The sequence below is a fragment of the Podarcis vaucheri genome (assembly GCF_965113315.1).
Source record: "Podarcis vaucheri genome assembly, chromosome: 1".
Taxonomy (NCBI): Eukaryota; Metazoa; Chordata; class Lepidosauria; order Squamata; family Lacertidae; genus Podarcis; species Podarcis vaucheri.
Window position 1 is genome coordinate 13,124,672 of NC_138759.1, and position 27,022 is coordinate 13,151,693.

The 27,022-nt window shown below is 47.6% G+C and overlaps 1 protein-coding gene across 5 annotated transcripts in view; it reads left to right on the forward strand.

Moving 5' to 3' along the window:
- The first annotated feature begins 6,548 nt into the window (after window positions 1-6,548).
- The window catches only part of CEP170B (centrosomal protein 170B), an 80,874-nt gene continuing 60,400 nt past the window's right edge, over window positions 6,549-27,022 (forward strand). For 2 of the 5 annotated variants that reach the window (XM_082216525.1, XM_082216529.1), the window contains exons 1-4: window positions 6,549-6,840; window positions 12,318-12,454; window positions 20,588-20,677; window positions 25,964-26,042. In XM_082216525.1, coding sequence (XP_082072651.1) covers window positions 12,350-12,454; window positions 20,588-20,677; window positions 25,964-26,042 — 274 coding nt within the window. In that variant the 5' untranslated portion in view covers window positions 6,549-6,840; window positions 12,318-12,349. Of the gene's footprint in view, window positions 6,841-6,991; window positions 7,180-7,400; window positions 7,420-12,317; window positions 12,455-20,587; window positions 20,678-25,963; window positions 26,043-27,022 lie in introns of those variants that run through there. The other 3 variants (XM_082216528.1, XM_082216526.1, XM_082216527.1) reach the window with 3 other exon arrangements.

Here is a 27,022-nt window from a genome sequence, read left to right on the forward strand (position 1 = left end):
AAAAACATTTCTCCCAACCGTTGTGAGGTGCAGCCCATCACTTGCCAGAAGTCCATCTTCAAGAAACTGCAGTCCGTGATCTAAGAATCCAAACCGTTCCTGTTTACACCATTTGCGAAGCCAGCTGTTCACTTCCACTATTTTCCCCTCTCTCCCTGGGCCACGTCGTTCAACTGGGAGGACAGACGAGATGACAATTTGCGCATTTAGTTGCTTCAATTTCCTGCCGAGAGCCTCGTAGTCTCTTTTGATCTTCTGGAGGCTATTGCTTGCAGTGTCATTGGTTCCCACATGAACCAAGAGGAAGGGGTATTCGTCAGTGGGTTTTATGATTCCTTGCAGTCGTTCAGTTACATCTTGGATCTTAGCCCCGGGGAGACAGCACACTTCCCGAGACATCTTGTCAGGCCCACAGATCACTGCTTCTGTTCCCCTCAGTAGGGAATCCCCTATCACCACTACACGCCTCCTCTTGGGTTTGGTCGGGGTTCTTCCGTGAGCTGTCCGTTCCAAGGTCGCCTGCACATTCCCTGAGGACTGACTTTGCTGCTCGTCTTCATATACCTGATCGACTGTAATGAGGGAGAGATCCTCAAATGGAGTCTGCTCTTCGTCTTCCATGCTAGGGGAGAGGACCTCAAAGCGATTGTGTATTTCTAAACAATCAGAGTGAACCCTGGGCCTCCTACTTCTTTGAGTCACGTTTCTCCATATATCTGGCTCCTGTGTTGGTGAACTTCAGTGGAGCCAAAATACAATCCATCCTGTAGATTTAAGTATCTGTCCACAGTCGCCTACTTGTTATCAGGGGCCCAGAATCCACATCCCTTTGTAAGAAAATATGAAGTGACGTAAAACCATTTTTGCAGGCCAAAACCCCCCACAAAAAACCCCCCACAATGTGTGTGTGTGTGTGGGGGGGGGTGACAAGAAATTTTCCACACCGGGTACCACCTGACCTTCCTACCCCCCCCCCCGGCTCCGCCATAGACTCTTCTGGCTCACTAAACCCTGTTACCTCTTCAGCTTTCAACACCTCCTTCCTGGGTTCTGAGCCTTTCCCCCCTCTGTATCCAGCCAGTCCATGACAATGAAGCAGAATTTCTTTTCAAATGTATGCCACCCCAAGGGCAGAAAATTACAACTCTTGTTTATGTAGTGGTGTTAATGAACGCCAGTGATGCTGTCATGCATATCATAGGGAATGAATAGAAGAGGTGGTCCTTTTTTTGGGGGGGGGGAGACCAGATTTCAGTCGCCTTTAGCACTTATCTGAACTTCCCTGACAAACTGCACTACGTGACAATGAGAGATTTGGTAGGTCAATTTTACCATCCACAGACCTGAGATCTTCTGGTATCAAATGACCATCTTCTCTATCCTCCACCTCCCATCAGCCAACACAATCTCCACAACATGCAATCTCCTCAACAAAGGATTTATTGACTAGCCACTTAAACAGCATTAAGGAAGCAATAATTTGATGATACGCCTTGATGTTCAATGGGGTTTGGCAAACCAGAAAACTGCAGAAGACTGCTCTAGTGACTGCCTGTTCATTCTTAAAGCAGGGGTGCTAAACCTAGACCCTGAGAGACATTCTCTAGTATGAAGGGTGCTTCCAGACAGGTATTTATTATGGGATTATTAGGATGCGGGTGGCGCTGTGATCTAAACCACCAAGCCTCTTGTGCTTGCCAATCGGAAGGTCGGCAGTTAAAGTCCATGCGACGGGGTCTTGCTCTGTCCCACCTCCTGCCAACCTAGCAGTTTGAAAGCACACCAGTGCAAGTAGATAAATAGGTACCACTGAGGCAGGAATTTAAAACGGTGCTTCCATACACTCTTGCTTCCATCATGGTGTTCCGTTGCGCCAGAAGTGGTTTAGTCATGCTGACCACATGATCCAGAAAACTGTTTGTGGACAAACGCTGGCTCCCTTGGCCTGAAAGCAAGATGAGTGTTGCACCCCTAGTTGCCTTTGACTGAACTTAACTGTCCAGAGGTCCTTTACTTTCACCTTTTACCTATGGGATCAGTGCTCATCATGACTGCATGGTTTGCAGCATTTATATGACCGTGTTGTCTTCAAAATGGCAGCACATATTTTCCTCCCATTTAATCCAGATTTACCCTGGGGGCAGGAATCATATTCATATATATATATATATATATATATATATATATATATATATATATGCAGGTTTTGGTGTCTTCGGGTGTCTTCCCGTGTAAGAGTCGGGGTGTCTGTGCGACGTTTCGACGAGGTCTCACTCGTCATCTTCAGGCTGGTGCTTTCGGCTTCTTGTTACTGGAACAGAGCAGAGTCTGGTGTTTGAGTTCCTATAAATACTGTTGAGGGGTGTGGTGTATAGCCTCCAACGTTCTGGGCAGAGAGGAAGTTCCTAGATTAGTGTGCCTTTTCTTCTTTTGTTCCTTAATTACTTGAGGGATATCTTGGGTGATTTCATGAGTGATATTCTGAATACCACTGGGTGGGTCATTAAGTGTAGATTAGTTGCTAAAGCTTTCGTGTCTTGACCTCTTGACACGAAAGCTTTAGCAACTAATCTACACTTAATGACCCACCCAGTGGTATTCAGAATATCACTCATGAAATCACCCAAGATATCCCTCAAGTAATTAAGGAACAAAAGAAGAAAAGGCACACTAATCTAGGAACTTCCTCTCTGCCCAGAACGTTGGAGGCTATACACCACACCCCTCAACAGTATTTATAGGAACTCAAACACCAGACTCTGCTCTGTTCCAGTAACAAGAAGCCGAAAGCACCAGCCTGAAGATGACGAGTGAGACCTCGTCGAAACGTCGCACAGACACCCCGACTCTTACACGGGAAGACACCCGAAGACACCAAAACCTGCATTCCTGTACCCGTGAAAATCTACGAAAGCATATATATATATATATATATATATATATATATATGTGTGTGTGTGTGTGTGTGTGTATATCCTAACAACGGTTGCTAAGAACCCACTTGTGATATCTCAGTGACCCCTTGGCAAACTAAGCCCCTGTCTAGAAACTCCCTAAGGGAGAAGGACAATGCACAGTGCAAGCCAATGCGTGTTTATGAGGAAATGAGTCCCACTGTGTTTTAATGAGGTTTACTCCCAGGAAAGTCTGCAGAGAGTCACTGTTGTAAAGAACTCTTGACTGTGTTGGCTTCATCTTTACCACTAGGAAGCAGGATATAAACAGCCACCTCAAGGAGAACCACCAAAGGAGGACATTTGCCAACACTGCAGTTCATTTTAGGGCTTACTGAGTGACCTTGGCAGAGTCCCTGCCCCTCAACCTAGACTACCTCACAGGGTAGTTGTGGGGATCAAATGAGGAGGAGGACAACAACCATGTGTGCCACTTTGAGCTCCTTGGAGAAAACAGTGGGATATAATTGCAATCAACAAATTTTCAACAAACGCCATCAGAGACTAAAAATAATAATAATACACACAAACAGACCTCACCTGGAGTACTGTGTCCATTTCTGGGCAACCAAAATGGTCAAAGGCCTGGAAACGATGCCTTATGAGGAACGGCTAAGGGAGCTGGGCATGTTTAGCCTGGAGAAGAGGAGGTTAAGGGGTGATATGATAGCCATGTTCAAATATATAAAAGGATGTCACATAGAGGAGGGAGAAAGGTTGTTTTCTGCTGCTCCAGAGAAGTGGACATGGAGCAATGGATCCAAACTACAAGAAAGAAGATTCCACCTAAACATTAGGAAGAACTTCCTGACAGTAAGAGCTGTTCGACAGTGGAATTTGCTGCCAAGGAGTGTGGTGGAGTCTCCTACTTTGGAGGTCTTTAAGCAGAGGCTTGACAACCATATGTCAGGAGTGCTCTGATGGTGTTTCCTGCTTGGCAGGGGGTTGGACTCGATGGCCCTTGTGGTCTCTTCCAACTCTATGATTCTATTCTATGATTCTATGATTCTATATGAGTTACTTACAACTATTCCCTTTGTTATAAACATGGCATCTTTTGTTAACAAAGTTGTTTGCATAGATTTGCAAACCCCAAAGATTAGCCCAATCCCTCCTTGATCGCTGTTAAATACATTCCGTCAAGGGGTATCATTCCAAGTGATTCTGTCACAGGGCTCGGCTAAGTAACTTGATTTGAGAGGAATTCCAACCTGCTCAGCTAATCCCTGCACCAGATCACTGGGCCCAAAAATATTCTCCTAATTAGCTGGATGGCAGCAACATCAAGGCTGCCTACCTGGTAGCACTATGGCACTAAAGGAGATCAAGGCGCTGCGATAGTCAGGAAAGCCCCTCTGAATGGAAAGGTGATGTGAAAGCAAAGTGCACAAGCCCCAACAGAAAAGTCAATTATCTAAGCTATCTGATTTGGCTGTGGCTCATATGAAGCTGGAACTGAAGATGCCAGGGTGTTAAAGGTAAAGGTGCCCCTGCCCGTACGGGCCAGTCTTGCCAGACTCTAGGGTTGTGCGCTCATCTCACTCTAGAGGCCGGGAGCCAGTGCTGTCCGCAGACACTTCCGGGTCATGTGGCCAGCGTAACACGGAAACGCCGTTTACCTTCCGCTGGTAAGCGGTCCCTATTTATCTACTTGCACCCGGAGGTGCTTTCGAACTGCTAGGTTGGCAGGCGCTGGGACCGAACGACGGGAGCGCACCCCGTCGTGGGGATTCGAACCGCCGACCATGCGATCGGCAAGTCCTAGGCACTGAGATTTTACCCACAGCCCTACCCGCGCCCCCTGCCAGGGCGTTAGGCGCATGGAAATGCTTGAAACCACTTTTCTTCGATTTCTTCAGAGACCCTAAAAAGCTCACTGGGTAACCTTGGGCTGTTCACTACCTCTCAGCCTCAACTTCCTCACACAGTTGTTGCAGAGTTCCAATGAGGAAGAGGAAAGCCGTCTACGCCACCTTGAGCTCCTTTGGTCTCCCTCAGGAGGTGGTGGACTCTCCTTCATTGGAGGTTTCTAAGCAGAGGTGGGATGGCCACCTGCCATGGATGCTTTAGCTGTGATACCTGCATTGCAGGGGGCTGGACTAGATGACCCTCAGGGTCCCTTCCAACTCTGTGATTCCACGTGGATGGATGCCAAGCATGCATTTTAAGGAATGATTAACCACCCCAGCTGATCCATAGATCTTTTGGCGCCAACTTTTTCTAGGTCACAATACCAACTGCAACGGTACAGAGCAGGTGGCGCTGTGGTCTAAACCACCAAGCCTCTTGGGTTTGCTGATCAGAAGGTCGGCAGTTCGAATCCCTGCGACGGGGTGAGCTCCTGTTGCTCTGTCCCAGCTTCTGCCAATCTAGCAGTTCGAAAGCACACCAGTGCAAGTAGATAAATAGGTACCGCTGTGGTGGGAAAGTAAACAGCATTAACATGCGCTCTGGCTTCTGTCATGGTGTTCTGTTGTGCCAGAAGTGGTTTAGTCCTGCTGGCCACATGACCCGGAAAGCTGTCTGTGGACAAACACCGGCTCCCTTGGCCTGAAAAGCAAGATGAGCGCCTCAAGTCGCCTTTGACAGGACTTAACCGTCCAGAGGTCTTTTACCTTTACTTTACCAAGTGCAACACAAAGTGGTGTGTAGAATTATTAATAGTTAGAAAGGTTTGCTTACCCAGCCAAGACAAGAGAAAATGCTTAGCAGTGTTCAAAGGTGAGAATGACACCAGCCCTATTTATGATGGTGACCCACCACAACCGATGCAAGTATGGGGAACAGAAAAAACTTAAGATGAACTGCTGGATTATTCCCGCACACCCTTTCACTGACCTGGATTATCCTCCAGTTTTCTGGCGACTAGCAAAGGGGGCCGCATCCTGGTTTTCATAATAGATAGAGTGCCAACTTGACCCCACAATCGTGGGTACCCAGCCCCTTCATGGGGAATTTTGTGGGTACCCAGAGCCTCTGCACCTGTGATAGATGATAGATAGATGGATAGATAGATAGGAGCCAACGACTAGGGGCTGAGGTCCCTTCGCGCTCACCCCACCCAATAAAATATTTGAGGGGGCTGGGCTCCCCCAAAGTTAATGGCCAGGCCTATTGCCATTCAAATAGTGTGGGAGTGCGGTGACATGTGGTTGCTTATGCGCGGGAGGGGGGGGCAGAATAGTATTTTATTCAAGTTGGCGGTCCTGGAAAGCAAGAAACGGCACCTCTCCTCTCCCCCCCCCCTCCAGCTTCCAGTCTCGCCGCTTAGGGCTCAAAGAAGCAAAAGCAACGCGGCCGCGTGCTGCTCCTCCTCGCCGAGCCCGCCCCCGGGGCGCTCGGCTCCGCTCCGCCCGCCCTGCCGTCGCAACCAAACTCCTCACCAGCCGAGGGAGGGAGAGGGAGAGACGGGGAAGCCGCCGCCGCCGCCGCCACCCGCGCCAAGCCGCCGAGGGCGCACGGGCGCGCACGACGCTTGTGCCACGGAGAAGCCTCGACGGCGTCACCTGATCTAACCTGGCGGCTTGGCTGTCGGAGGAGGCAGCCCGAGAGGGAAGGGCAGGGCTGGGCTGGGAGTACCGGGAGGGGTGGAGGGAAGGGAGAGAGAGAGGAGGAGGAGGAGGAGGGCGAGGGAAGCGAAGAGCCGCCTCCTGACGTCTGGAACCTGCTGTGCAAGTGAGCGCGGGCGGCGGCGGTGGCGCTCCTTGTGTCCTCCTCCCCGGGGCGAGAGAAAGGACGATCCCTCGGTGCGCGGCCATGGCAGAAGCCCAGCAGCGCCGGCTCCGGAGAGGCTAGGGGAGGCTGACGGCGCGCCCTGGGGCTTGGATCGGGCGCCCCGCACCTGGCGCAGCGTTGGAGGGCGGAGAGCCGGGGGCCGCCACGCCGGGTAAGGCTGCGCCGAGTCAGGGGTGGCGGTGGTGGTGGTCGGGGCAGGCGGAGCCCACCCTCGGGGAAGGCGGGCGGGCAGGCCGGCGCACAGGTCCGCCCCGCAGACAGGAAACAGCTGATCGCGCCTGCTGGGCTTTGGCCTGCGGCCTCCGGAGGCGCAGGGAGCACCTGGCCGCGTTGCGATGCGCCTTGCCAGCCCGGCCGGGTCAAGGGCCTGCCTGTCTGCGGGGTTGGAGAGCCGGGCATGCGGGGAGGAGGAGGGAAAGGCGCGCTTCCCTCTGCTGCAGGATCGGGGCTGGGGAGAGGAGGTGGGGATGGAGAGCAGACCTCTTGGAAGGTGATTGTTATTATTCTTATTCTTATTTTGAGGGGGTGTATAGAATTGGTGGAGCTTGGTCAGGCCCCCCCTCCCCATCTTTCTCAGACACAAAAGGAGGTGGGCTTGCAGCTGCTACTGAGGCCAGATTTTGAATGGGAGCGGGTGCATCTATGGGGACAGAGGAGGGGGAGCATCTCAGATGGGGGAGGTGTCATTGAGAGATGGCCGCTGGTGCAGCAAGTACAGAGCCCAGCCCAGGTAAGGCAAGGGGAGGCCAAGCGAGGGGCTTGTGCGTGGATTGTGGCCAAGTCCTCTCCCAAATGGGGTCCCCGGAGCCTTGGAGGGGGTCTCAGCTGTTGGATAATGGGGGGGGGAATGTCAGTGCAACTAGCGTGGCAGGTAGGAGGTTCCCTTTATCTCTCAATGACGAGAGAGGTATATAAAAGAGCAGAAGGCCACTTTGGGTAGGGACTGGCGGCGAGGGATCAATAGAGCTGGAGGTTTCCTCTTCCTCCTCCCGGATTCTGCTGCTCCCTGCTAGCTTCCTACCAAAATAATACCACCCCCCTTCCCAGGGATTCACACCGCTAGCCAGCTTGGATTCCTGCTGCAGCCCCAGACTTCTTCCTAAACAAAGAGACGAAGGGGGCCCTCCAGTCGACTTATCTATCCACAACCCCCTGGAGGTTTGAATGCTCCCCCACCCCTCGAAAGAGAGACAGATTTATCCGGCTGGCTGGCTGGCGGCTTTATTGTTGCACCTTGGGTAGGGCTGGTGGCGAAGCTTCGGATTCCCCCCCCCCCAATCCTTTCCTTGGGTGTGGATAGCTGCTGGCAGTCGCTTTGTAATGGTGGCAAGATCTGGGAGGAATCGCCTGGCTCAGCCAGTTGAACTGGCATCTGGTAGCACCAGGCAACCCAAATGCTAACCATCTTTCGGAGCTGGTTTTTCTCCCTCTTGCTTGTTATGTGTGCTGTCTTCTCTCTATCTTCTCCTCTTGTAATGCTTTCCCCCCAATCATTTACTAACCCCTTTCCTCTTCTCACCCCTTCCTCCTCCTCATTTCTCATCTTCTTTTTTTAAAGCCTGCAACAAAAAGAAAACGAAAAAAAAAGAATCAGGTGGCTTATGGTGGTCTCGATCTGTGGGCCTGGCTTGTGTGTTTTCCTTTAAATCTTCCCCTCCTGCTGGCAAAATGTCCATAATAAGCATTAGCTGTGGCAGAATCTGCTGCTAAGGGTTAGGGCGAGCTGATTAAAGCTACAGCCGCAGAGCAAAAGAAAAATGAAAAACGTGGGGGGGGGGGAGAGAGAGAGAGAATAGAGTTGCAGGCTTCAGTCGCTGCTCTGACTTGTGTCTGCTTTTGTGGGCCAATGGGGGCTCTTGCCCAGAGTGTTTATTCCCTTCCTCCTAGCAACAGATGCCAACATGCCCCTGCAGCTCCTAGCATGCACTGGAAGAGGGAGTGGGAAAATGCAGTGTGTGAGGCCTGGGTTTCAGCAGTTTCCCAGGAAAGGGCTATATAGCTCAGGGGCAGTGCATCTGACTGGCATGTAGAAGGACCCAGGACCCATCCCTCGCATCTTCAGGTGAGGCTAGGAGAGACCCTGCCAGTCAATTTTAGGCAGTGAGTTAGATGGACCCGTGGCATAAGGCAGCTTCTTAAGTTCATACTTAGCTTTCGCATAGTGCTTCGTGAATGTTCAAAGCACTTGCATGAAAAATCCAGCATTGCAGGGGGTTGGGCTAGGTGTCCCTTCCAACTCTACATTTCTATGAAAATGTAGTGCTAAGGCTAACCTTGCATCAGTGCAAGCATTTGTCCTTGTGCAACAGGATGGCCCCCTTCTCTCTCTCTCTCCCCCCCCCTGTGTGTCCCATAAATTTGCTCTGGTGGTTCCCCATGATTTTGCAACACTGTGGGGTGTGAAAGTCCTGTTCTGCAGGTGCAATAATTTAGTTCACTTCAGCCCTTGCTTCGTAGTGTCTTGTGAATCCACCTAACAGGAAGGGACGTTAGCAGATAGATCCAGCACCTTAAGACAGCAATAGCTGGATAGCCTACGAACAAGAATACTTATTCAAAAATGTACTTACTTCAGTCATTGAACATTGCATGGTATGCAGATGGAGGCATGGGAGGGGAGCTGCTTTGAATTAAGTGAGGCGCAAAGGGAGCAAATTTACAAGTGAAATCTTCCATGCAGGAGAACCTTCCTTCCTCTATCAGCTCACTGGTGAGGCAGCCTTTTCCCTTGATATGTTAAATTTCCTGCCCCAACTCTTACAGGGGGGATTTATAAAAACTAGGAAGTTGGAACATAATAGGCTTGGCACTTATTTCCCTGCCCCCCCCCCACTTTCACAGCAGCCTAACACACAGAAACATCTATTTATTACCTTTTAAAATAAGCATCACCCGTCAATTGCTTTGGACATCTTGCACGTAAAATATATATTTGCTTTTCCCTGACCCATAAGACTGGACCAGATGTCTGTCTTTCATCTCTGTTTTTATGACACTTTAGAAATTGCTTTCGTATGTTTGGATTTTTGTGCGTACTTAGAGGTTTTGAATATTCCGCAGTTTATAAGTGCTTTGAAATAAACAAATGGGGTTTATTTTAAGCCTTGAACTCTGCACCCCAAGTTGCTCAGGACAGCACACAGGGTCTCTCTTCCCCCAGTCATAGAATCTGAAGGGACCATGAGAATCATCTAGTCCAACCCTCTGCAACGCAGGAATCTTTTGCCCAACATGGAGATTAAGAGGAGTCTCATGCTCTGCCAGCTGAGCTATCATTTATAAGCCAGAACATCGGAAGCTGATTTATAGTGAGTCAGAACACTGGTCCACACTGGTCCCACACCGTCACCAGCTCTCTGGGGTTTCAGACTGAGACCATTCCTACCTGGAGATGCCAGGGATTGAACCTTCAACCTTCTGGATGCAAAGCAGATGCTCAGCCACTGAGCCACGGCACTAGGCTAAGAGCTAGTGACAACTCCAGGTCACCTAATGAGCTCCATGACTGAGTGGGGGTTTGAGCCCAGCTCCCTCCAGTCAGTCCAACAGTCTTCACCGAGAATGAGATGGGTTGGCCCTCCAGAGATCAGACAACAGCTCCCATTACCCCTACCTGTTGGCTGTGCTGGCTGGGGCTGGTAGGACTTGCAGCCCAACAACAGCACCTGGAGATCACAGGTGCTCCATCCTTGCTCTAACCACAGGTGTGGAGATAAGGAGTGGGAAGAGTGCTGAATTCCTGTGTGTTAGTCTGCGGTTAAAGGTGTAGGATCAGGTTATGGGTCAAAACTTGAAATGCCTCTCCGTACTTTGGTTTTCCCTAGAGCATCAAGTGGGCCTTCCAGGTGAGGCGCAGGTGGTAACCAGGAAGGAAGGCACTCAACTCTAATCTATCCCAGAGACATAGACTGGCTTGTTCCGTATGACCTGCTCTGCCTGTTTCTGTGTGTGGATGTTGTGCACGGAATTCTGTGCGCATTCTGGGTTTTCCTTGCCTCCGTTCTCCTTTTGTGTTCAGCTTCTTGGATGCTTTGTGCATGTAAACCCTCCTAGCACTGAAAGTTCAGCGTGGCCAAGAGAAAGGCTGCTTTTAAAAAAGTCTATAAGGCAGAGGTTTTCAACCTTTTTGAGTCCATGGCTCCCTTGACTAACTACATTTTTTCTGTGGTACCCCTGCGGGGCTCAGGAGCCCAGTTATGTCGTTCCTTGCCTGGGGAGTCAGCAGCCCTTGGCCGCTTTTCGAACACCCTGCCTTGGGGAGTGATCCCTCGGCCTCCTCTCTTCTCCTTGGGAGTCCTCTGGGCAGCCGCAGCTGCCGCCCCTGGTCTCTGAGCTGCTCCCGCTGCCCCAAAGAGAGGTGCCTCCTCAAATTTCCCCACAGGGGCCTGGGAAGGCACCATTCGCCTGCGGAGCTTGTAGCCAGGGCTGATGCAACAAACAGCTGTGCAAGCCTTTGGGAGGCAGAGATGCAAGGGGGCATCAGAGGAGGGAGGGAAGGAAAGAGGGACAGAGGCCCGTGTTGCCCGTGGCACTGCTGACCATCATTCAAGGCACACTGGTTGAAAACAACTGCTATAAGGTGTTCAAGACCCAAGCTCAAGGGCTTTTAAGCATGATTCCAGGCTTGATGTCTGGTGGGCTTTGGCTCATACTGAACTTCCTGGGCTTTGAGATTGTCATCGGAAGCCCTTTTTCATGTGTCACCTCCGAGGATGGTGATGAAAGAAGGGGCCATTTCTGCCCACCACTGATACTCTCCTTGGAGAGGCCCTCCTGGTGCCAACTTTGCCATGTTTCAGTGCCAGGCAAAGTCTGTTTTTGTTTTCCTCGGCAATCGGACATCACCAGTGAGTGGATCTTTTTGTTCTGTGTTTTTAATAGGCTTTTTATTCTTGCTGTAAAAAGTCTTGCTTTTCAGGACTTTTTGTTGTGGGAAGTGGTTTATAAATTCAGCGAACCCTTGTTTGTCTTCCTGGTTGGCTTTGGGTGGATATTTTCTACATTTCCCTTTTATAATAACTCTGTGAACTACCAGAGTTGGGAGGCTCCCTGGCTCAGTGGTAGAACATTTGCTTTGCCCGCAGAAAGTCCCAGGTTCCTTCTCGAGCATTTCCAGGTTGGGAAACTCCCTGGTCTGAAACCTTGGAGAACTGGTCTTGGTCAGCAAAGAATGGGGCTGGGGAATATCTGGATCTCAAATGTTGCCGAACTGCAGCTCCAAATTTCTGCACACCTGCACCTGGAGGACCAGAGGTGGGCAAAGGGTGCATTAAGATCTGTACTGTTGGTGCATCTCTGGGTGATTTTGAAGTAGATCTGCAGGGATTTCTGACTCCCAGTTATTTAAAATATCTAACCAGGAGCGGGTTTTTGTGACTGTGATCTCGGTTCAGTTTTGGTACCCACAACAAATTCCTGGGCTCAGGATGCTTCAATCCTAAATGCATGCTCCAGTTGATAGATATTTGCGTATTAGTAAAAAGCAAAGTAGATCTTGAAATCTGTTCTCATATGCTGTGGTAAAGGGATTAGTGGTCATGCTTTTTGTGCTCCTAACACTTGACATGGTTTGTTTGCCTTTGTTGGTCCACATTTTTTTCCTGGAACTTTTTTGTCTCTCTCTTCTAGGATGGTGAAAAGTTGAAGTGCCAAACACCAAAATGAGTGTGACGTCATGGTTTCTGGTGAGCAGTGCAGGCATTCGCCACCGGCTCCCTCGGGAGATGATATTTGTTGGCAGAGAAGACTGTGAGCTGATGCTCCAGGTAAGTGATTATGCCTTCGTTCTCATAATTAGCACAACTTGGGTTTTATCTCTGAAAAAGAGCAAGGACACACAACCCCCCCTCATACATTTAGAACACTTGTAGTACACACTTTTTAACAGTTCTGGAGACCTCGGGAACTTTAGTTTGCTAAGGGTCCTGACTTTACTGTTGAAGTAGTGTGAGTGCTTCAAATACGGATTTTTCTTGAGACTCCAAATGCAATAGTAGAACTTAGCATGTGCCCCCAAACTGAAAATGCTATGGTCTATGTACAGAGCGTATCTGAGTGCTCAAAATTTGGTGGTATTTGTAGTTGCTCTATTTCTATACGGACAAAGACTTTTAGCATGGTGACACCAGTGATTTGCTCCTGTTGGAATTAGCTTGGCACCTGCAATCCTGGTATTTTATCACCTGCTGAAAATGTTTTTTTCTTTCTTTTCATTTCTTTGAGAGTTTTTACAGAATTGATCCAGGAGTGGTTGTTTGCTCTGTATTTTTTTAAATTTTATTTAACTTTTTTATTTTGATGGTTGTTTTGTATAGCACCACAATATATACATATATACATACATACATATACATGTGTGTGTGTGTGAGAGAGAGAGAGTGAGTGAGAGAGAGAGAGAGGGAGGTTTATAAATTTTCTTACAATATAAATAATTAAACATTATCCCCATATTTCAGCAGGGGATAAATAGTAAGACTGATTGACTAGGAATCTGCCTGAGGCGCCTTAGTAAAACTCATGAGTTAGATTAGTGAAAGGTAGATTAGGATTTATAGGTAGATCTCTGGGCAACCGGAAGTAGATCGACAAGGATTTGTGACTGGATGGTTCTACAGTGGTAGCAAAATACACGCCCCCCCCCGCAAGCGAAGGTTCTTCTTATGAATATTTCAGTTCTGTATTTGTTTAAATCACTGGTTCTTTATCTTTTTTCATACCCTGCCCCTGGGCTCTGTTGGAGGAAGGGTGAGATTCATAAATACAATAAATAATAAATTAGGATAAATTATGCTGAGCACCAGGAAGAACCAACTAGATCAGGCCGATGGCATATCGTCCAATTCTCGCGTGGCCAGCCAGGTGCCTATATAGGAAGCTCAAAATAAAGGAAGGTGCGTGGAAGGCAGAGAGTGTAGCCAGACATGGATTTTTGTGCAGCAGGACTGGGGCTGGGCGATAGCTGGTTTTCAGCTTCACGATATATCACCAACTAATGTATTTTCCCAGTGATCAAAACTGCTAGAAAGAAAACCTTGAGGGAAACCTTGTGTGAATCAGCAGTGAAAGAGTACAGAAATTGTGATTTCTGGCGTGGTGTGGTGGTTTGAGTGTTGCACTTCGAATGGGGGCAGCCAAGTTCAAATCCCCTCTCAGATGCTCAGCTTATTATGTGATGTTGGGCTGCTTGCTGTCATTCAGCCTAATATACCCCATAGGTTTGTTAGGATAAATTCTCTGTGTGTGTTGAAGAAGGGCCTTTGATGAGCTCCTTTGGAAGACGGGACAGTATAAGAATGAATGGATTAACACCATTCAGTTGATTCAGCACTTCTTCATTCATCTTTATAACTGTTCCATTCATCCAAGCAAGCATCCCAACTTGCATGTGTAGCTTTAAAAAAAAAAAAAAGCATTTGTAAGTGGGTGCTCAGCATCGTTCTTCTGCACACATTCTGTACTTAACCTATGTTTGCTTTGATTTCATCCATGAATTTAGATAGGTCGCTGGGGGAAATATGGAGCCTGGAGAAGGTGGTAGTCTCGAAGCTTGGGTATTTAAATAAATTTTGCTGTTGGGAAAAAAAGTTTAATCTTTCAGGAAACCTTCTGGGCCTACTTTACGGCTTGGAAATACTTAAAATATTTGTGAGGATTAAGAAGCATGTATTGCTGAATTTCAGGTTGTGATTAGAATATTTAGGGGAGAACTGAGCATGCATTTGCTCTTTTCCTGGGGGAGGGTAGGTGCTTAGTGCCTGTTGCAGGCTGAATTCTGCCACTCTTTGTGTGCCAGAAATGCAGTGGGGTGTCTGCTTTGAGTGTTGTATTTAGATTTGGAAATGCTCCCAGACTTGCAGAGATCGCACATGTCCACCCAGTGTTCCGGGCTTGTGTGCTTGCGCCAAAAGATCAAGTCATGGGTGTCAGAAGTTCTGTGGAGGGGATAGGCAGGTCTCCCTCAAAGTGTCTGTAGGTGCCGTAGGCTTACCCTAAACAGGCTTACTAGGGAGTAAGCCTCATTGAAACCAATGGAACTGCACAGGACTGAAGCTGCATGTCTTGCATTTATTAGGGATCCAGTGAACAAGAGTATAATGATGCCCAAAGAGCGTGTGTGTGGAAAGTTTGTATGCTGCAAGAGGAATTGAAGGTTAGGTGCATGTTAGAAGCCGCTTAACAAATGGGTTGTTTTATGTCCTGCTTCTGTGTTTGTGTTTTCGTTTTGCAAATTTGTTTTAATGGCTATTTGGGTTTTGAAATTGGTGTTGTTGTTCCAAAGGCAGGATAGGAATATTCTGATGCAGAAGTTAAGTATTTGGGTAAGGACTTTATACTGTGTCCTCATACTTTGTCCATATAGCTTAGTGTTGTCTGCACTGACTGGCAGCGGCTCTCCAGAGTTTCAGGCAATGAATATTTCCCATCCCTACCTGGCGAAATTTAACCTGGCACCTTTTGCATAGAATGCTAAGCAGGAGCTCTTCTCCCAGAGATTAAAGATTAAAAGATTCCAAAGATTAAAATTACCCAAATGCACTAGGATGCTTTGATGCCACCTGTGCTGCAGCTGACAGGTATGGGAGCATCCCAGGATCATTGGTTAGGGCATCAGATTGGAAGACCAGAGTTCAAATCCCCCACTTCGCCATGGTGCTTGCTGAGTGACCTCGGGGCAGTCACTGCCTCTCAGCCTAACCAAGCTGTCAGGTTACAGATAACCTGTAACCTGTAACCTGTCAGGTTACAGTTATTTCAACCTCTCAGGGTTGTTGTGGAGGATTAAATGAGGAAGTGGAAGGGGAACCACGCGAACCACATTGAACTCCTTGGAGTAAAAGGTGGGATAGAAATGACATGACATGGCATGAAATGAATAAATTAATAAAATTGCCCCCAAAGCCCTTATCCTGTCCGTGAGCCATGATTGACGGCACAAAGGGGGAAAAGGAGCGATATAAGTTGGACTTTTTTCAGTGGGCAACCTGTTGACTGATAGAGAAATATGTCTGCATATATGCATATTTTTTTGAGCACAAGGGAACTGTGTGCCCCCCCCCACTTTTCATCCAGAAAAACGATCTGTGCCATTGTACGTAAAAAAAACATTTATTTCAAATTATTACCTATCATTCTCGCTCTAAAGTCTCAAGGCAGGTTGCAGCAGTTGGAGACGCTACATCCACCTCCTTGCTTTGCCTCCTTGTTTATGCTTGGAATAGCACATACCATGCAATTAATTGCCCAATGAAATATAGATAACCTACCCTTTAAGCAGTAGATTTGGAGGGGATGCAATTCATCAAATGCCACATCCATTCCTAAATGACTGCAGCGCCTTTTTGAGAAGCACCAGCTGGCTTGAAATGATAGCTTTGTATTTTGTCAAGTGTTAGTGCTCTTACAGCACAGTCCTAACCAGGCCTACTCAGAAGTAAGTCCCCCGTTGAAGGACCATGGAGCATGTGAAAGACATCTCCCTGTGACCTTTGAGAACCAGGACGCAATACTGAGGGATCCTGGCCTGGAGGGGCAAATAGTATTTCCTGGAGTAAGGCAACTCCTTCCGTTTCTATGAATTGCACAAGAAACCAAGGCTACGAGTCAGTGTAAAATCATATTCATTCATGTCGGCACATTCCCCTCAGCTTCTCTGGGAAACATCGTAGGGTTTTGACACCCACTGCCCATAATGCACACTTTCTGCCTTTAGGGTGTAGTTTTTTCAGCTGATAGTAGTGAAGGCGGTGAAGGTCCTGTGTGAGTGCCTGGAGGCGGTTGGAGGATGGATGGCGGCTAATGGATTGAAGTTGAATCCTGACAAGACAGAAGTACTGTTTTTGGGGGACAGGAGGCGGGCTGGTGTGGAGGACTCCCTGGTCCTGAATAGGGTAACTGTGCCCCTGAAGGACCAGGTGCGTAGCCTGGGAGTCATTTTGGACTCACAGCTGTCCATGGAGGCGCAGGTCAATTCTGTATCCAGGGCAGCTGTCTACCAACTCCACCTGGTACGCAGGCTGAGACCCTACCTGCCCGCGGACTGTCTGGCCAGAGTGGTGCATGCTCTAGTTATCTCCCGCTTGGACTACTGCAATGCGCTCTACGTGGGGCTACCTTTGAAGGTGACTCGGAAACTACAGCTAATCCAGAATGCGGCAGCTAGACTGGTGACTGGGGGCGGCCGCCGAGACCACATAACACCGGTCTTGAAAGACCTACATTGGCTCCCAGTACGTTTCCGAGCACAATTCAAAGTGCTGGTGTTGACCTTTAAAGCCCTAAACGGCTTCGGCCCAGTATACCTGAAGGAGCGTCTCCACCCCCATCGTTCTGCCCGGACACTGAGGTCCAGCGCCGAGGGCCTTCTGGCGGTTCCCTCATTACAAGAAGCGAAGCTACAGGGAACCAGGCAGAGGGCCTTTTCGGTGGTGGCACCCGCCCTGTGGAATGCCCTCCCATTGGATGTCAAGGTGATGGACAACTACCTGACATTCAGAAGACATCTTAAGGCGGCCCTATTCAGGGAAGCTTTTAATGTATGATATTTTAGTGTTTTTTGGTTTCTGTGGAAGCCGCCCAGAGTGGCTGGGGAAACCCAGCCAGATGGGCGGGGTACAAATAATAAATTATTATTATTATTATTATTATTATTATTATTATTATTATTCTTTTGATGGTGAAGATAACTCACGACAATTACAGAAGGGTGTAAAATGTGTGTAGAGAAAGAGGACAGAGGGGCGTTCCTCTCCCTCTCTCGTAATTCTACAGCTCGCAGCCGTCCAGTGAAACTGAATGGCAGGAGGCTCAGAACAACAAACCCCTGTGTTGCAAACTTGACGCAACAAGCAATACAATTAACCCGAAGACCAGTATACAGTGGTGCCTCGCAAGACGAAATTAATTCGTTCTGCGAGTTTTTTCGTCTTGCGAATTTTTCGTCTTGCGAAGCACAGTCAAGTCGCAACTGCACCTCTTCAAGCAATGCACCCTGGGTTTTAAGAAAAAGGAAACAAACTTGCAAGATGTTTTCATCTTGCGAAGCAAGCCCATAGGGAAATTCATCTTGCGAAGCAACTCAAAAAACGAAAAACTCTTTCGTCTTGCGAGGCATTCGTCTTGCGAGGTACCACTGTACTAGATAGCACTGCAATTCTTTTTGCATGATATACATGATTTAGTACAACAAGAACACAATGTGTACACTTGTAAATTCTCTAATATATTTGAAATAAATGAACACACGTCTGTCAATCTTTGAAAGTCCGTAGAAGTATAATAAGTCTATGGTTGAAACAAAATAATAGATGCTATCCTGTGGGCTAAACGGTAAAACTTTTTTTAGGCGTTCATGGTGCTGAAGTAGTAAGTGAATAACAACGCAGGACAGTGATCCCGGATAATCTGACTGTTTCGCTGGAATCTTCTTCAGCACAACCCATAGATTAGAAAAATGCACATGGAGCAGTGGTCATGAGGATATTTACAAGTTTACACATTGTGTTTTTGTTGTACTAAATCATGTATATCATGCAATAAGAATTGCAGTGGTATCTAGTATACTGGTCTTTGTGTTGCTTGTCTTGTTTGTTGTGGCGGGAGGTTCAGGACAGGTGAGGAACGGCTTCTTCACACAGCGCATAGTTAAACTGTGGAGTTTGCTACCACCATAGACACCAACTTGAACAAAATAGGTTACCCCTTGCCTGCAGGGCTGGTAGCCCTTCACCTCTTTTCGAACACCCTCCCTTGGGGGTCCTCTGGGCAGCAGCAGCGGCTGTTGCCCCTGGTCTCTGAGCTGCACCCTCCTTCCCCCAAAGAGAGGTGCCTCCACTTACTGCCCCACAGGGGCCTGAGAAGCACCCCCCAGCCAGCCCCACAGGCACCATTCGCCTGGGGAACTTGTAGCCAGGGCTGCTGCAACAAACAGCTGTGCAAGCCTTTGGGCGGCAGAGATGCGAGAGGGCATCAGAGGAGGGAGGGAAGGAAAGAGGGACAGAGGCTAGTGTTGCCTGCAGTGCCCCTGACCATCATTCAAGGCACCCCAGGGTGGCACGGCACACTGCTTGAAAACCACTGTCAGTGTGGTTGACAACACATTAAAACATCAAATAGAACAGCCCAGAATAAAACAAATTCAAACTTCAAGGAAAATAATTCAGATCCTCCTCTACGTGACATTTTGCTTCCCCCAGTTGCCAGCCTAGCATCCAGAGATCTCCACTTGGTCGCAATTGGACCTGTGCCTGCCGCAAAAACGCGCCTGGCACCTAGCTAATTTCTAACGCTGGCCAAATAGGGGCCTGGAGGGACACAGTTGGCAGCTAAACCTGTGCTTCCCATGCCACTGTAGCAGCATGCTGGATGAGACAGATAGCTAGGCTAGAGGGCAGACAGTGTCCCATAATGTTTATGGAAAGGAGCTCTCCATCACTTAACAGCTTCTGTTCCTTTGGCTCTCTCCACTGTCGGAGGCATTGTGGCTCCGAATACCAGTTTCTGGGAATCGCAAGTGGGGAGAGTGCGGTTGTGTTAATGTCTACCTTGCAGGCTTTTCACAGGCACCTGCTTGGCTGTTGAGAGAACAGGATCCTGGCAGGCCAGATGGGCCATTGGCCTGATCCAGCAGGCTCTTATGTTCCTGTATTCAGGGCTTTTGCATTCCTAAAAAACCTTCCTTGCATCCATTTCCCCCCATCCTGTCAGTTTGCTGAGTGGTGATGGTGCTGGGGCCTTGGTCCTGCTTCTGGGTTGCGGCAGAGAAATACCGTATTTTTTGCTCTATAAGACTCACTTTTTCTCTCCTAAAAATTAAGGGGAAATGTGTGTGTGTCTTATGGAGCGAATGCAGGCTGCGCAGCTATCCCAGAAGCCAGAACAGCAAGAGGGATTGCTGCTTTCACTGCACAGCGATCCCTCTTGCTGTTCTGGCTTCTGAGATTCAGAATTTTTTTTCTTGTTTTCCTCCTCCAAAAACTAGGTGCGTCTTGTGGTCTGGTGCGTCCTATAGAGCGAAAAATACAGTAGAAACACTTGCTCATCATCTGCGAAGCTTTAATTGCACATTCAAGGAGTGCCCTATTAGAAGAAAACATGCATAGCGGCTTTGACTAACTTCCTGTTTCTGTCCATTTATTTAGAGAGGGTCGGCAGGGTGCAGATTGTGTCAATGTTTACCCTGTGCAAATTAGAAGCTGCAAGTTCTCATGTTAGGAATTTATACAAAGTCCTTTGTGTGCACCGGGGGCTGCTATGTGCTGTGAAGTGTGGAGTCCCCCTAAAACACACAATTAAGTAACATGGCTCTGCTTTTTGACATTTGTTTTGTTTTGATGTAGCCTTGTTCTTAGACAGATGCAGATGAGGTGTTAAAACTCTGGACTAGGGATGTTGTCAATGGGAGCAGAAATTACCTGTGCTCTCTTATTTGCCCTTTGTCCAGAATGGATTCAGCGAATACAATTGGCATTTGCTGCTGTTGTTTTCCAGTCTGAAAATGATATGCAATTGATGATGTACCCCCTTCCGCTAGGGGTGAACCAATGGAGGAAAAAATTGAAAAATATTATAATCTTAGAATATCTAACTGTGAAGATACATAAAATGAAAGGGTTTAAGGTCAGTGAGAAGGAGGAGGAGGTTTGAGAAGATATTGAATTATTTCGGTAGGTTTGAACAATTTGGGGCAATTAAAATGTTAAAAGTTAAAATAAACCTTGTAGAGGGAGGAGTGTTAAAGGTATATAGAATTGTACATATGGTTGATTTGAATACGTTATTATTGATTATGTATACCCAGTGTATCAGACACCTCGGGGGTGTTTCACTGTTTGTGTTTTGGTTGTTGGTAAAAAAATAAAATTAACTATTATTAAAACAAAACTCTGCCTTCCTTCCCCCAGTCTCGCAGTGTGGATAAGCAACATGCTGTCATCAACTACGACAAGGAGAAAGATGAGCACTGGGTGAAGGATTTGGGAAGCTTAAATGGGGTAAGTAAGGAAGTCGGCTGCTGGATGGCATGGCTTCATTCCTGCTGGTGTTTGGCTGTGCGTTTCCATTTTGCTTTGCTGGGAGCGCTTCAGAGACCTATGTGCTGAAGGCTATTGAAGCATCTCAGCGCAAAGTCTGTAGGGTTGGTGCTAATCATGGAAGGATAGTGAGCCTATTTTGGTGGAACCCCTGGGTATAATGGATAGGCCAGCCCCAGCTGTACCTCCATAGATGCTTCATAGTCTTTGGCTAGATCTGCCAGACGTTCAGTTTTCTTCTCTTCCTACTCCTGTTATGGAAGGTCTGCAAAGGCCTGAAAGACATTTTGACTGGTAGCAATGCTGGCAAGGGTTGTTCTGCTTTGAAACAAGACTTCCGAGTTGCATCTTCTGCTGTAGAACTTAAGAAGAGGTTGCTGGATCAGGTCAGAGGACCATCTGCATTCAGGCTTCTTATAGGCATCTGGTTGACTTCAGTGAAAACAGGATACTGCCCTTCAACTGATCCAGCAGAGCTCTTCTTCTTATGTTCCCAATTGATGTATTTCAGATATTTCTGTTGTCCAAATTAAATTCTATCTATCTGTATTACGACTCGCCTTGTATTAAGGTATTTGGCCTTACCGGCAGCTTCATTTGTAATTTTAGTAGAAAGTTTTGGGTTGCATTCAATGTGCTGCTAAGGTGAATGTTCTGCTGGCACAAGGATTTCTCCTTATGCGATGCGGTTCCCTCCCTCTGTTCCCCTTGTATGCAGCCTAAATATGTCCTAGGTTTACTCACAACCCTCTGGAGCAGATGCCATTTCAGAAGCCCTAATAGTAGCAAAATAGGTTTGTTGAATACTGCTTATTCCTCTCTGTGTTCATAGTTTTCTATGGAGCATCTGCGCCTGCTGGTAAGCAATAAAACAGGCATAGGCAAACTCCGGCCCTCCAGATGTTTGGGACTACAATTCCCATCATCCCTAGCTAACAGGACCAGTGGTCAGGGATGATGGGAATTGTAGTCCCAAACATCTGGAGGGCCGGAGTTTGCCTGCAATAAAATAAACAGCAGCATTTTTTTTAAAAAAATGGGCTGTTAGAAAGGGAGTAATTCCATCAGAAAACATTTGGAAGTTTTTATCGCTAAAGAAATAAGACCTGACCTCTGAAATAAAAGAAGACAACTTTTCAGAGAAACCATGGATAAATCAGAGGTATTGTTGGTGGTAAAGTATATAAACTTTTGAAAACTAAATAAACACTTTAAAAAAAAAAAGCTTTTCGGAGAAATGAGCTTTGAAAATTTTTCAATGGCATGAAATGAAAGAACTGAGGGCTGAGCTTCTTGCTGAGAAGGAATGTGACTTTACAGATCCTGTAAGGAAGAGGAACTCAGTCAATGTGACTGTGTACTGGAAATACAAGTATTTCATATAGAGAGATACATGCAGAACCACTGACTCATGCATGACTATCTCCCAGGTTGACAATCTCCGAGCTACTCTGCCCCTGTATTCTACCGCATGTACAGATCTGGACATCAACGCCATCTCCCATAATCGGTTGGGGTCCAACAACATCTGGAAGGCTAGAAGTTCCCCATCCCTGGGGTAGACCTTGTTGCTGGGGCTAGATGAATATGGCAGCTCTTTAACTTGGGTCTCCAGCTTTTTTTTTGGACTACAACTCCCATCATCCCTAGCTGGCAGGACCTGCGGTCAGGAATGATGGGAGTTGTAGTCCAATAACAGCTGGAGCCCCAAGTTTGGGAAACCCTGGCCTAACTCTTCTAAAGCAGAATTCCACTTCTGAAGCATTGTTTCAAATTGAGATTGGGAGCACAACCGTGGTTAGAGCAAAACCACGCTGCACCATGTTTAGCTTCAAGAATGAAAGGGGATGGGGTAGAAAGAAGAAAGAGAGGAAGGAAGCAGGACAGAGTCTTTGAGCCCATGAAATCTCCTCTCTGTAGGTAAGGGATCCACCCAGCAGAGTTATTGATGTCTGCAACAGGCCTTAGCTTGCATAAAAGATGTACCTTGCACAAGGCGCATAGTGAAATGATTTTAAATGATTTCAGATATGTCCTGGTGCACAGAGCTCTCTCTTTTGGCTCCCCTAACCCCCTTCTTCACCTTGTGCGAGCCCCACTGTTTTACATCTGTGCTGTCGCTGTGGCAACATACGGCGGCACATAATTTCCTGTCTCTGTTTGCTGTGCGAGTCCCATCTGCAAAAGATTGCTTGTGCTCTGGATTTCCAAATCCAAGTGCAGCTGTATGTGGCTTGGCTTTTTCAGCATGCCAGCACATGTTTGCGACGTATTTGCATTTTAAGGGTGGAGAGAAGGCATTTGTTTCTTTGCACGTGCACACCCTTGAATGAGCAGAGTGGCTTTGTAGTTTAGGCTCAGGGCAGGGGCTCGGAAGCTGTCTTTGCAGCAGACCTCCAGTAGTGCCTTGGGTGAAAAATCTCAGGGGTCAAATGTGGCTCCCTAGGCTTCTCTTTCTGGCCCTTGGGATGGGAGACAAAACCAGAGCAACTCAGACCTGTCTCTGTGCCCTCTTTGCACCCCCAACTAATCCAGCAGCCACAAGCTGCCACTGTGTGAAAATGGCAAGGGAAAGAAATCTGAATTCCGCAAGTTTTTACAAGCTATGCAAAGCAGATGAGGAGGAGGAAGAGGAAGAGGAAGAGGAAGAGGAAGAGGAGGATCTTATCCAGCCCAAGGAACTACCCAACTTCCTCTGTGTTGTCCTTCAAAAGTGCAGGCCATAACTTTCTTTCTACAAGACATTTGCACAACGGAGCTTAGGTACCCCTGGGAATTTGGCACTCCAGGCGGTTTGCCAGGCTTGCTCCAATTAGCTGGCCTTGGCTAGCGGCAGATCCATTTGGCTGGCCTAATTGGAAGGGGCTATGTCGAGGTCCCCAGAATGCGTGTCTGGTCCCCAGAATGCAGTCTGTGTGATTTCATTCGAGTCCACACAGCAGGGACCACGGTTAGACCAGTACCGATGGCTAAATCTGCACAGTGAGCTTTCCACCTTGAATACCCTGCAGTGGGATGCAGCCTGTTCCACCAAGGGACAGCTTCCCTCCCTGCAGGTTGACCTTCCCTTCCCTAAACTCCCCTAGCAGATGGCTTGAGGGCATCTCATTCAATGGGGCTACAGTTGCAAGGGGACCCTCCTCTTTTAATGGCAGGGAAGTCATTGCCCATCCTGGCATCCTTGGCTCCTAGATCTCAAGATGCTTGCAGTGCTGCCTGTATTGTTGTACTCTTGTCATTTTAGGAACATGGCAACCTGCCTTATACACCTAGCTCAGTGTGAGACTCCAGTCGCTACCTGGAGATGGCTGGGATTGAACCTAAAGCGATCTGTATGCAGTGCAGATAGAATCATAGAATTGTAGGGTCATCTAGTGAACCCCATGCAATGCAGCCTTGAACCCCTGACCGTGAGGCTTGAACCCCTGACCCTGAGATTAAAGAGTCTCATGTTCTACCAACTGAGCTATGCTCTATTACAGGTATACAGGACCTTTAAAACCCTAAACGGCCTTGGTCCTATATACCTGAAGGAGCGTCTCCACTCCCATTGTTCAGCCCGGACACTGAGGTCCAGCGCCGAGGGCCTTCTGGCGGTTCCCTCATTGTGAGAAGTGAGGTTACAGGGAACCAGGCAGAGGGCCTTCTCAGTAGTGGCGCCCACCCTGTGGAATGCCCTCTCATCAGATGTGAAGGAAATAAGCAGCTATCCTATCTTTAAAAGACATCTGAAGGCAGCCCTGTTTAGGGAAGTTTTTAATATTTAATGCTGTATTGTTTTTAACATTTGATTGGGAGCCGCCCAGAGTGGCTGGGGAAACTCAGCCAGATGGGCGGGGTAAAAATAATAAATTATTATTATTATTATTTATTATTATTACAGATCTTATGGCCTTTCCCCATTTTCCTGTGCTGCCCACTGTTGGGCTTAGAACAAACATACCTCTTCCCAGCTGAACTGTCTGTGTTAGCTGCTTTGTCGTGGTTATCTTCGTGGGGCCTCAAATAGGTTTTATTTCAAAAGCCCAAGGTCTTGACTTATGAAAGCTCACCAGGCCGACGTCTGGGAACACTCTGCTCTAAAGTTCAGAGCAAACACATTTACTAGACGGCGGCTGCTCTCTAGCATCGCCAGCTTATCAAATTTCAGAGTCTCTTCCTTGCTGTGATGCCAAACCACTTTGAGATTCCGTGGGCTGCCTGCAGATGTGTAGAATTCGTACTCTGCTTGGGTGAATAGTCTGAAAGCCTCTCCTCACATGGATTGTTCAATAAATACGGCAAAAACCAATTGCATCTCTCTGAATCTCTCTCAAGGCGGATAAAGTATGTGTGTGTGTGTCACTGTAGGAATCGCAGTAAAGGGTGTCTATTGCATTGCCTGGGCAGGGTTAGTCAGTGTGGTGTTCGGTTAGCCAGGTATTGTTCAGTTCCAGCCAGCACAGCCAGTGGTCAGGGATGATGGGATTTGTAGTCCATAACATCCGAAGGATGCCTCATTGGCTGCCAATTAATTTCCAGGCCCAATCCAAAGGGTTGCTGTTGACCTATAAAGTCTTAAATGGCACAGAATGGCAATACCCCAAGGATCACCTCTCCGCAATTGAACTGACCCAAACCCTGCAATCATCATCTGAGGCCTTTCTTCATGTGCCGCCTCTCTATGAGAGGTCTGGAGGATGGCAACATGAGAAAGGGCTTTTTCTGCAGTGCCCCCCCCCCCCCCGTTTGTGGAATGATCTCCCCAAAGAGGCTTGCCTGGCACCTTCATTGCATATATTTAGATGCTAGGTGAAAACGTTTGTCTGCCCCCACACATTCAACTCATTAGCATTCTATGGATTTTTAAATACCGTATTGGCCCGGATATAAGCCGCACCTGAATATAAGACGTTCCCTTAAAATTCCGCAGGCACTGACAAGCATTTCGTTTTACCGTAGGTCTGTTTCAGCAGCGATATCGTAAAAGCCAATTTTTGTAAGGTCACGAATTTAAGCTGCACTTTAACTTTTCACAGTTGGAATTTTTTTTTTGGGGGGGGGAGTGAGGCTTATATTCAGGCCCACAAATGGTATGTTTGTGGGAGGGAGGTTATTGGTTTGTTACTGGTTTTGTTTTATGTATTTTGTATTTATTTTTCTGTTGTGAACCGCCCTGTGATGAAGGGTGGCATACAAATTTTAACAACAACAACAACAATAGCAACAATAGTCTTTTAAATGATGTTTTGCCCTTCTTCTCCACAGACTTTTGTGAATGATGTGCGGATTCCAGACCAGAAGTACATCACGCTAAGACTGAACGACGTGATCCGTTTCGGCTATGATATCCTTTTTGGGCAGGATTTTGTGGGACACTTAGCAACGTCCTTCCTTCCCTGAATAATAATAATAATAATAATAATAATAATACCTTTATTGTCAATGTACAACCTGTGTACAATGAAATTAATGCACTCCTCAATGAAATTTACGGTTATTGCACTCTCTTGCAGCCTCATTTTGGAGAGGCAGTGTGGTATAGTGGTTAAAATGTTGGACTAGGACTGAGAAGACCCAGGTTCAGGCTTCCATTCATCTGTGAAACTCACGGGGTGACCTTGAGGCCTATTGCTAGCACTCAGTCTAACCTACCGTACTTTTCCGTGTATAAGACGCATCCTATTTTTGGGGAGCCAAACTTTAGAAAATGGGGCAGATGGCACACAGTTGTTGAGCTCCCCCCCCCGCCTCTCATCTGTCCCCTCGCCGACAGAAGCTGCCAATCACCCGCTCAATTACCGCAGCATCAGCCAATCAACACCCCCCATTGACTCAGCAACCGATACCACTCCCAATAACCGTTGACATCCGTGGCAGCAACCGATCAAACGTCCACCCTATGCAATATCCATGTATAAGATGACCCAAACTTCTTAGCATAATTTTAAAAGAAAAAAACGTAGTCTTATACACGGAAAAGTATGGTACTTCACAGGGTTGCTGTGAGCAACTTGCTCGTTCATTTATTTGCGGCATTTATAACCTGCATATTTATTTGCAGAATTTATAACTCGGTTCATTTATTAATTTGCAGCATTTGTAGCCAGTAAGTAGTAGTTTGCAAACGTCTGTCCTAAGACGGTCCCTGCCCTCAGCCTCACGATCTAAAACATCGTTTCTCAACCTGTGGGTCCCCAGATGATGTTGGACTACAACTCCCATCATCCCTAGCTAGCATGGTCAGAGCTCAGGAATGATGGGAGTTGTAGTCGAACAACATCTGGGGACCCACAGGTTGAGAAGCGCTGATCTAAAAGGACACAA